This window comes from Calliphora vicina, chromosome 1, assembly GCF_958450345.1.
Source record: "Calliphora vicina chromosome 1, idCalVici1.1, whole genome shotgun sequence".
Classification (NCBI taxonomy): domain Eukaryota; kingdom Metazoa; phylum Arthropoda; class Insecta; order Diptera; family Calliphoridae; genus Calliphora; species Calliphora vicina.
In genome coordinates, this window is record NC_088780.1 from 109,873,076 (window position 1) to 109,885,614 (window position 12,539).

Consider the following 12,539-nt stretch of genomic DNA (forward strand, 5'->3'; position numbering starts at 1 on the left):
CATTTGCAACGACGTATATAAGACCATAGTAGTTGAACCTACAATGGGTCAAAATCGGAAAAAAAATTTTAACCCGAATTTTTTTTTCACAATAAAAAAATTGAAAAAACAAAAAAAAAATTTTAAAATTTAAAAAAAAAAATTTAAATTTAAAAAAAAAAATAAAATAACAATCGAAAACATTTTTTTTCCAAAAAATGAAAAAAACAACTGGTAAAAAAATTAAATTTTGTTTACCTTAAAATATTTAAAATTTTTAAGTATAATTTGGTGAAGGGTTTGGATAAGATTCGGGACAGCCGAATATAGCACTCTTACTTGTTTTTTTTTTTTTTTTTTTGCTCAAAAGAAAGCTTAGGTCTATTCCTTTAAGACCTATTTGGTCGCTTAGTGGGTTGCGAGGGGGATCTATCAAAATAAATATTTTGTAACTCAAGACATAAAATTGTTGATTATTTTTTTCAAAATCGAACTTTTTTTCCAAAATGGGCCCTTTTTGAATTTTTTTTTGCTCAAAACTTTTGTTTGAAGGTTAAATGTATTTTATCTTTTATTATTTTCCAGGCTTTTGTTTAAGAGCTTTGTTTGTTTGCTTATGTTGTTATACTACTAAATAATAATTTATCATTCTCATCAGTGAGAATCGGAAGCGTGTCTATATGGGAGCTATGACTAATTATGGACCGATCATAACAAAATTTCGTGACGATAAAGTCCAATTTCGACAAGACATTTGTATGGGGGCTAGGTGAAATAATGGACCGATTTCAGTTTTAATATGCTTGGTCCTTGGGCCCAAAAAATAATATGTATTAAATTTGATCGAAATATCTTCAAAATTGCGACCTGTACTCTGCGCACAAGGTTTACATGGACAGCCAGCCAGACGGACGGGCGAACGGACGGACATCGTTTAATCGACTCAGAAAGTGATTCTAAGTCGATCGGTATACTTTAAGGTGGGTGTTAGACTAATATTTTTGGGGAGATACAAACATCTGCACAAACGCATTATACCCTTCCGGTACCGTGAAATAGCTTCCTAATGAAATATTTCCCAATGAAATAACTCCCAATGAAATAATTTCCATCAAAAATGAAATAATTCCTAAACTTGAAAATGAAATAACTACCAAAGGGTAAAATGAAATTTCTCCCAATAATCGGCTGTTTCATAATTTTAAAAATATTAGTCCCAAAAAAGCGAAATAACTCCCAATGAAACAAATCCCAATAGAAATGAAATAATTCCCAATCTGCAAAAGTGAAATTATTCTTCGCTTACCAAACATTTTTTGAATTGCGGGCCTATAGCGTAGCGCAAAGTTTTAATCCTCTGGGATGTGTCAAAAACTGGCTTCACTCAGAAAATTTGTTTTGCATTGCCGGCCTTCGGCCCGTCTATAAGGTTTTCTCCTCTGGGGTTTAACAAAAACTGGATTCGCTCAGGATAGTGTTTTGCATTGCCGGCCTTTGGCCGGCCGCTAAGATTTTTTCCTTTTGGGTGTATCAAAATCTGGCTTCGCTCAGAAAATTTTTTGCATTGCCGCTAAGGTTTTCTCCTCCGGGGTGTATCAAAATCTGGCTTCGCTCAGAAAAGATTTCTTTCATTACAGAATGTTTTTACAATATTTCAGAAAGCCGATTTTCATTTCGCACCAGATTAAGAAATCGTTGCAACCTGATAAAGGCTGACGATGTAAAAAGAATCTTTTCTGAGCGAAGCCGGTTTTTGATACACCCCAGAGGAGAAAACCTTAGAGCCCGGCCGCAAAAAACTTTTCTGAGTGAAGCCAGTTTTTGATATTTATGGGTTCTGCTTTTGCAAAGTAGAACCCAACAAAAATTAAATAACTCCCAATAACTCCTAATTTCCAAAATAAAATGAAATAAAACCCCAACAAAAATTTCATTGGGAGTTGTTTCATTGGGAATTATTGCATTATGAAATAACTCCCAACAATAAATTATGAAATAACTCCTTACGCGTTAGGAGTTGTTTCATAATGAAATAAGTCCTAAGTTGTATGAAAAATTTGTTGGGTGTTATTTCATTTTTTCGTGGGGAGTTATTTCATGTGGGTGTTATTTCAAGGTACCTACCCTTCCCACTATGGTGGTGTAGGGTATAACTATTTAGAAAGAAGTGGCCTTATAGTCGATGCAGATAGCTGTCTCTGGGATACGCTTCACTTTAGAACAGAGTAGCCGAAATTGGTTTGATTAGTTCTTGGCCTCAAAAGATGAGCAGTTATTTTTGCTCGGAATCCATATGTTGTCAGAAAGATTGAAAAAGGTTATCGTTAACAATGGCCAATACTTTGAGTAAATATTTTTTAAATATTGTACAAATCTTTCAAAATAAAAGCTAACAATTTTAAAAATTCCGCATTTTTAAATTATACACCCAATACTTTGTTCATCCTTGTCTCATTTGGCTTTGAGCGATTTTGTAATATTCAATTAATTAATATTTTTTCTCATAAATTTATTTATATTTCAAATTAGTCCAAACTAAATGTTGCTATTACCATTTAAATAGTTAAGTAACTTTTAAATGTTTTTCCCCAAAAACAAAAAACAACAGCAAAAAACCTTAAATACACATAAACTATATAAAATACATAAAGCTCTTCACCACAAAATCACTCCCCCTTTAAAGGTGTTTTTGATTCTTTTAATGAAAATGAACTTTCATAAATTTTCCAAAAAAAAAAAACAACACACACACATATTCAATTTGTTACAAATGTTTAAATGTATTTAATTGTTGGTTGGGCGTTTGTATGTTTGTTTTATGTATGAGTATGTGTTTTGGTTTCAAATTAACACAATTACAAATGCCAGCAACACTGTATACATATTTTTCATACATACACTTACATACTTATACACACATAATCTATTTATTACATACATTTACTCAAACATACAGCCATCCCTACCTTTACACTTCGGTTTAGTAGGAAAATAAAATTTTCTAAATTCTTTTCCTAGTAAAACGTGTCCTTATAAAATTAAATTAAACTGGAATTGAACAGAAAATTATTCATATGCACATATCGCTCATTTGGTGCAACAACGTCATAATTCAAAAAAACAAAATTTAGAGTTAATAGCACCAGTGTATAGCAAATGAGTTGTTTTAATAACTGACAAAATTACAGGCATGACCGCCATAGATGCATTTGTCCTAATTTCATAACATTATTCACCCCTATCGGCAATAAAATGTGAAATTTCATGAAATATCCATTTTCCTCGAAGGGAAAATTGCTATCGTGAAATTCCCTGAACTTTTCATTAACAATAGTTGATTATGTTCGTAACATATGTTTATTGTTTACAAAATTCCATCTAAAAATTGTCAATGTTGGGGAATTTTTTCACGTGAACAAAGATGATGAACGAAAAACGAGAAAAGGGAACATATTTCAAGCGAAATATTGATACGCAAAAGGGGTGATTGTATATTACATGCAATAACGTATTAACGTATTATTATTAGTTATCACCATGTTGCAGCAAATGAGCGATATGTAGAAAAGTTAGCATTTTTTTCAAAAATAAATTCACTCACGTTTAACACGGAGAAGAAATGTAAGAGTTGAATTTACTCAGACATACAGTTAGTGATAATACAAAGGAAACATTTCCAAATATTCAACTAATAGGTCAAAATCCGAAAAAAATCTTATTAAATTTGATTTTATCGAAGTTCAAAGTTCAAATGTTTTAAAATGCACTTAGTTTCAATATATTTTCCTAAAAGTCCTATTGTTTTGAATTCTAGATATTGAAACAAAAAAATTGTTGTTGAACAAAGGATATCTTGAAAACGTCATCTTCCAATGGCTGGTGAACAACACATAAAACAAGTTAGAAATTAGCCTCTGAGAAAATGACAAAAAAGATTAAAATTTCAATGATTTATTTTTGTAACTGATTTGTAGAAGTGGGCCTTAAATGGCAGCTCTGACCAAATTTTTCTGAACAGATTTAAATGATCCAAATTTAAATTTTTATACGGACAAGATAACTGTTAGCAAGTTGTTTTTATTTTATTCATAATTTTATAGTGATATTTAAAAAAAATAAAATCGATCAAAAAAAGATCGAGCAAAATTGAACTAAAAGAGACAACCTAAGCATGTAAGCGTATTTTTTGTAGATTTATATATTAAATGTCAGCTCATTCGGAACATAAATGTATTTTTGGCGATTTTTAAAAAAAAAATTACCGCCGTCCCTTATAAACAGTAATTGTCACTAATGTCTGATCACTTGGCTAACTTCAATTTATATATTTTGGGTCATTTGACACCTACATATGTGCTCTTTGGAATGCAGAGAGAAGTCAATTGGTTACTTTATACATTCTAGGTAATCTAGTGTGAATTCAATCGTCAGTTAAGTGTATCTAAGTAATCTAGAGTGTAGTCACATTAAACGCCTATTTTGTACTAAACGCTTTTGTGAGTAATTCGATCAAACTGGTTTTAACAAATTGTGTTGGTATAATTCTCATACAGTTTATTTTGATTTTGCTACTAAGTCTACTGTATTTCCATGTAAGCTAGCGTGAAGTATATTAGTGTCTCTAAATAACCTAGAGTATAGTTTAAACGCTTATTTTGTACTGCACTGCTGACAGTAGTTATTTTACCCACCAGAAGTATTCTCTTGTTGAATTTAGTTTACAAGCAATCAGTTATTGGACTGTCTATGAGATGTCTGACTCCATGTAACCGTTATGTATATCAAATGCATTGTCCACTTAGGACCAGCTATTAGACTGTCTATTTGTAATCAATGTAAGGTTTATTGACTGCCTGCTTAGGACACGCACATATAAAAGTAACTAATAACGTAGCTATTTATGCAAATATTTGTCATCTTAATTGATAGTTAAACTGCTGGTTAATATGTAACGCCATGATATTACCAGGTTTTCAAGCATTGTAATTTTCCAAGTATTTAACACATGAATTCGTAAAGAGATTTTTTTCAAATATTACCAAATAAAGTCTTGTCATATATATGAGGAAACAGTGTAAATTATTTAAATTGCTCATATTCATAGTACCTACATTAGAAAGAGTGTTTATGTAAAATGTTATAAAAAATACATGTATGTGTATGAAGTAAAACATTTTTGTATATATACAATTACAATTTCATCTACATTCTCTATCATTCGTTCGTTAGTTTATACATCATTATTATCACCATGAATTTTGTAGTCATCATCACCATGTTGCTGATGATGAAACTGGTGGTGGTGGTGTTAGTGTTAGTTAAAATTATGAATATTTTTAGTAAAATTTTATGTAGAGATTTTCATTATAAAGTAAAAGGTTGAAGGTTGTCAAATTACAACAATTTATCTACAATGTAAATTTATGTTAGGATGACCCCGAAATATAAACTTCTTTACATTTTTTTAACTAATATAAGGAATTCGAAAAAAACTAAATTTAAAAAATCTCAATGATATCAACAAAAACACAACTTTAAGTTGAGTTGGCAATATCGAAATTTGTTTTGGACCCCACGAAAACTGTGCAATCCTAATAAACACACATATGGGCAATTCCACGAGAATGACTACCACGACCGAAAACCAAAAACCCTTGAACCTTTTTTTCAAGATGATTTGAGTAGGAGAAAACACTAAAATATTACTATGTGTAAGTATTTAGAGCTTATTACAAAATTTTATTGCCATAATAATAGTTTAAACTGACTATATTTAATTTTTTAATTTAATTGGCATGTTTTAGGCTAAAATTGCGGTAAAAACTAAGTTCCGAATTAGCATATAGTGTGAAATGAATTTGACTCTGATTGTTTATTTGCTATTATAAAATTGTTTATTGACACCGAATTTCCCATTCCCATTAATTTTTTCAGTTTTTGTATACATATATTTACAGAATATATATTGTTTTACTATAAGAGAAAAATCTGTCACGTACGGTGTCACGTACGATATTAAATTTTATTTATCATAAAATCATCCAAAGGTTGTTTTTATTTAAATATGACTGATTGTAAAGGAAAAATATTTCGTTAAGTGTAAGAAATTAAAAGAAAACATAACGCCTCTCACGATTCGAAAATTTTCGAATATTTCTACATGTATCTCAAAATGAGTTCCGTTTTATGTCACGTACGATATACCATTATTTCGTTCAATATTTTGGACAACAATTTTTCGAAAGAACTTTTTAATATTTTAAAATATAGTACCCTGTGATTGGAACATAAAGACCAAATTATTTTTCAGATACTCTTATTTTTGCAAAATCTATTTCACTTTATAGGCGTACAAATGTCACGTACGATGATATGGAATTGCCCATATGCAGAATTATAATGTTAAAAGTGTAATAGAGTCAAATTATTATAGTATTTTAATTCCGTAAGTGTATGAATGTAAATGAATGAATGCTTATGTGTGCTTAAAAGTATTTGAATGTCATGTTAAAATTTATTCATTTATTTATATGTACTTCATTTTTTTTTTGCTCCTCCTGCTCAAGGATACCAATTGGGATTTGAATAAATTTAATAGTTTTAACAACTTAAATTAGTTTTAGTTTCAACTGGGGTTTTATTATAAAGTCATTCAAACATATGTATTCATAAAATGAATATTTAAATAATCTCTATCTATGTAGGTGTTTCTTGTACATACTTATACACATTTGTTAATGTGCATGTTTTATTATCTGTGTTTGTAATTAATTGCCATAATTAAATTGTTATGTTTCAACTAAAGGATAATATAATATGATTATTATGTATAATAATATTATTTTGTTCTATTCATTTCTAAACAATTGTCAACGTAGTTGTATGTTGTACGTTGTATGATACAACTATTGTGGTTGTTTGAGCACAAATTTCGCCAAGTCGAAAGTTTATCTTGTCAAGCATTGAAAATGCCAAAAGAAGAAGATCAAAACAAAACATTCCAAAGTCTATTAATATGTAAAATTAATAATGTAAGCGAATAATAGCAAACAAATGTCTGCATTGTGTAAAAATGCAAACAATTGACAAATATTTAAAACCAATTATCATTGTTCATAAATTAAATAAATCAACTGATTTAATTCGGTAACACTGGTTGTTTGGTTGTTATTTTACACTAAAATGAGCTAATTTTTTAGTTTATGTATAAATATGAACTTTTGGTAACACTTAAACATTAATACAACATTCGAAAAACATATGTAAAAATGTTGTAGTTGTTGTACAAAACATTTGTATATAAATGATCAACAATATTTGTACAACTATTGTAAACTCAGACGACTTACATATAACTCATACGACTGTACAACGTCAGTTGTGAATTGAACAAATGTTTTCTAATATAATCATAAATTGAAGTAAAATTGTATAATGAATATGTATTATATAAACATGCTAATAGGCAGATAGATTTTAACAAAAACAAAACTCTCTGTATAATTAGATAATAACACTTTAATATAAATAAATTCTATAGAAAATTGTTTGTAATTAAAATGTTTCTTATGGCAGCAGCAGACGATTAACTAGCATACTGAGAAATTATTTTTAAGACAAAACTAGAACTTAAACTAGAACCTACACTAGAATTTATACTACACTCTAAAAAATGCATGTAAATTTACTACTATAAAGTAAGTATGTTTTCATGTAAAATTACACAATATGTGTAAATTTAAGCCCAATATGTTTATCAAAATCAATTACAACTTTTTTCAGCAAAAATACAAACAAAATGTTGTATTTTCAATTTTTATAATATAATAGGCATTTTGTGTTTAAAATTACATTACATTGTGCATAAATTGAAGTTTTACACATAAAGTGTGTAAAATAATTTAAACGTTTAATATACAAATTGTCAACATTTTATTTACACACAACATGTATTTTTACCCTAATTATAGAAGGAGAAAAGTTTCCTACTATTAATGTAGGAAATTTACATAAAAATTTATTAGAGTGTAGAACATACACTAAGACTTACAAAAGTACTTACTCTATAAGTTACATTTAAACTTATACTAGAACTTATACTACAACTTACTGCAAAGCGTACACTAGTACTCGCATTAGAATTTACTCTAAAAATACAATAGAACTTACATTAAAATTTACATTACAACTTATCCTAGAATTTACATTGGTACTTACTGTAAAACGTACACTAGTAATTAACCCCCATATGCATAAACAGTTTATAAATTTATCAACGGTTTATCAAACAAAATTTCCATACAAAATTTGTTCTATAAACCTTTGATAAATTTATAAACTGTTTATGCATATGGGCGTAAGTACACAAGAAATACACTAGAACTTGCACTGGAATTTACACGATAATTTACACTATAACTTACACTAGAATTTACTGTAAAACGTACACTAGTATTTGCACTAGAACATACACTAAAAATACACTAGAATTTACATTAGAATTTATACTGGAGAGTTCACACTAGAACTGACACTGGAACTAAGGAGTGAGATCGAAAAACTCTTAATATACATACATGTTGATAAAAAATAAACCAATAAACTACAGTTTTTTTATATTTAGTTAAATTACACTGTACAACACCAAAAAAAATTACAAGGTCCGACCAATAAATTTTGATAGAAGAGACAAAAAAAAGACACGTGTATCGGCGTTTTGAAAGTCTACATATTCTAAATGTTCCCCGTAACATTTTGCATAAATTTGCTGAATACATTTTATACCTAAAATGTTCTTTAAAATAAAATTCTTAATAAATGCGAAATTAACCATCGGCTCTATTCTGTTATTTCTTATTTCTGACTTTCTGTTGAATTTTCCGTTTTGGTGCATTTAGGGACTTATAGTAAAATTTTACGGATAATATTTTTGCATTTTAACCTCTTAAATCCCTGTTGTAATAGTGTTTTTGCTCATTTTTAAAAGAAGGACAAAAAAGACCCACGACTTGAGGATTTAGAGGGTTAACATATCCTACAAAAATATTCTCCGTAACATTTTACATAACTTTGCTGAACACATTTTATACCTAAAATATAAAGATCACATGGTTTCTTATGACGATTAACAATAAGAATGTGCCAGAGTTGTGAAACTTTAACCCTCCCTCAACTGAAATTCTGATGTAAACTTTCAAAACGCCGATACAAGTGTCTTTTATTTTGTCTCCTCTATCAACATTTTATTGGTCGGACCTTGTAATTTTGGAAAAAATTTAATTTTGTTGTATAGTGTTATTATTACAACTTACAAAAAATATTATTTTTATATTTCTAATCACTAGTGATGAATTTATGATCCTTTCCGGAAACCCTTCCATTAAGGTTTTTATTGAGCTTTCTGTCACTTTGTTCGAACAGGTAGTCCATCACCGTTTAAAATCTACCACACTTTTGGAAACATTTTTTGTGATCTTCAATTCTCTTTTAACAAGTGCCCAATATCTATCTCTCCACTAACCTTTGCTCTAGGCAGTTTGGTACAAATACCACATTATTGTTCTTGGACCACTCAAGATCTTGCCATAGTGGCAGGATGCCAAATCATGCCAAAAATAAATATTATCAATGGAAGAATCTTTCTTTTGAAAATATTCCTTGATGTAAATTTCGGTATTTATAGAGACCTTTGTAACAAATGTTTGGCTTCTTTTGCCGCAACTGCATATTGCTTGCAATACCAAGAACTTTTTGGGAAAATTTTCTGCTTTTGGGTCTTAAACTTTTCTACAAAATTCCCTCTAGCGTCAGCAACATAAAAATATTGACCCGGAAGCTGCGAAAAATTTTCCATACGTATGTTTCGTCATCTATTATGCTGTAGGTATATTTTTTGTATAAAATTTTACTTAAATTTTTGTGCTCTATCTTTGGCCTCTAAATTTTTAGCAGAGTTACTGTCAGGAACTTTTTGAGCCTTGTATGTCTTTAAATCTGCATTTTTGTACCAAGTAGTCCGAGTACTGAGCTAACCGGACTGCTTTTCTACCGGATGTGTTGGGAGTTCTTTTATGTTTTCTATTTATTGACTTTAGAAACATCATGTGGCCCATTGCTTCTACATGAACCAGGTTTCCAGGCATCAACGGACAAGTTACTGTTTAATAACATTCGAATCAGTTTTGTTGCAAATATTTAATAATTTTAGTACGCACTTTTTTCTCGTCACTCATTTTAATCAGATTACCAACAAATGAACATAATTAACTTAAAAAAAAATCAAACAATACTTGGGTTAAAAGTTTTATTGAAAAACATGTGTTAAGGTTTTTTCGATGTCGCACCTTATAGTGATTTATATAATTACAATAATCTTCAATTAAAAGACCTTACTGATGAGCAACTTATTTATACACTTATACAATTATTGATAAATAATTCAGAATTAAATAAATAAAACTATTTGAAGCAATTTTCTTAAAGCTTAATGTAGTGAAAACTACACAGACTAGAATCTTAATTACATTAAATAAACAAATCAATTAATATAAAATAGCATAAATAATTTCATAAATAGTTAATTGAAATCTAAGAATAAAATCATGTTTTTTTCATCTACTTGCAGAAAAGCGCACATTCTCTAATGAATAACAAAATTATTATTTTATGTCGGGCAAAAATGTTTTACAAATGATGCCAGAAATTGAATGTGACATTGTGGCAGCCGCAGCAACAACAGAAATGGTTAGTGGAGCATCACATGTACCCATATATGAAACAACAGTAGTACCAAAACTATATAATCCTCATCATCTACAACAACAGATACAACAGCAGCAGCAGCAGCAAGAGCAGCAACAACAATATTATCAACATCAAAATCACTATAACAACATTGCTAGTGGTAACTACAAGTTGCAAGAATATCAACAACAACAACAGCAGCATAAAATGGCAACAAGTTCATATGTGTATCGTAGTCCTTTAACGATACCACCCGTAGCTACACATACAATGTATGATAATATCAGCAGTAGCAACAGTAACAACAATAATTGTGGCACAATTAACAATAACAGCATTAGCAGTCATAGCAACAGCAACAATATGTTGGAAAACTATAATAACAATTATAATCATACAATGAATTTAGCAACAACAACTACACCTGCTAAGTCACTAAGTCACAATATGGCAGCAACAACACATACTAATGCAATAGCTACAGCAACAGCAGCTGTATCACCAGCAGCAACAGGTGGTTGTGGTGATGCCAGAAATACTATTGCAACTACTAATACAGCACCTAGTCCTAATCAATACAATACTAAGGAAAAATTCCATGACATGCAACAACAACAACATCAACAGCAACCAATAACGCCAACAGCGAACACAACATTTTTACAAAAATCTTTAGAGGCTCCCATTAAACAAATTAATTACAGTAATGGATATGCCAGCAGTGGAGGAGGAGGAGGAGCTGGCAAACATATGTCCACCCCACCGCCACCACCTATAGCAATCCTAGCCAAGACTCCACAACAAAGGCAATCTCAATCACCCAATGTCTCCACTGAAGCCCATTTGTTGGCTACCGATATGGCCACACCACCCTCGTGGCATCCTCATGTCTATGGCCGTCCACCTAATCGACCTACTCCTCATACTATAGCGGATATTCTAGGTCTACGTGATAACCAAAATTCCTCTTTAACCACAACACTACTCAACTCATCGCTAATGCATGACACTCAAGACGAATCTTCAAATTCGTCCGTTACAAATCTACCACCTGCTCCAGCTAAATCACCAAAAAGTATTTTACGCAACTTTCAGCAACAATACTCAGCACAAATCAATCAATACGATCAGTCACAGCTGCGCAGTGCTTCGGTGAGTGAGACCAGCGAAGACGATCAGCTGGCTACCAGTATTGCTGTGGGCTCAGAGTTGACGCCGATGGTGCCTCAAGCACCGCCAGTGTTGGATCAACCGTTAAATTTATGTGTGGCTAAGAAAACTAGAGATTCGTTGTCACCACCTCCTGCGGTCAAGCAAAATCAAATTTTGGGTATAACCACCGCCGATCGAGAGAAGACATCGTCGTCGTCGCTGTTGGGCAAACATTTGAAGAAAGGTAAGTGTAATATGGAATATATGAAAATAAGAGAACTAACAACACTACTTAAACTAAAACTGACTACACATGAGGAATGCTAATCCCGAAATACCGATTCCGATATTTTTCTAGCTTAACAAATCCCAGGAAATTACGACATTTTTGATATTTAGGAATCTCCTAAAATGCCTAGAAAGCTATATTTTAGCATACTTATAATACTAATCTTGCTTCAAATCCTAACGGAGCCGGAGCAGTTCTATGAACAATGTTGACTATGAACATTTGGGGTATTCACATGGTCTGCTATTAGTCACATTGACATAATGTCCTAATATATTAGAATAGTTTTTGTTATGATTTAAACAAAAAAAAAGTATTATTTTCTGAGAAAACAAGACACATAGTTCAAATAGTGTTATGAGGGCGGATGAGGGAG

At 30.7% G+C, this 12,539-nt stretch overlaps 1 protein-coding gene across 2 annotated transcripts in view; it reads left to right on the plus strand.

The window, feature by feature from the left end:
- NK7.1 overlaps positions 1-12,539 on the plus strand; it is a 217,891-nt gene that overhangs the window by 103,978 nt on the left and 101,374 nt on the right. For both annotated transcript variants that reach the window (XM_065515479.1, XM_065515480.1), the window contains one exon: positions 10,604-12,118. In XM_065515479.1, coding sequence (XP_065371551.1) covers positions 10,645-12,118 — 1,474 coding nt within the window. In that variant the 5' untranslated portion in view covers positions 10,604-10,644. The remainder of the gene's footprint in view (positions 1-10,603; positions 12,119-12,539) is intronic.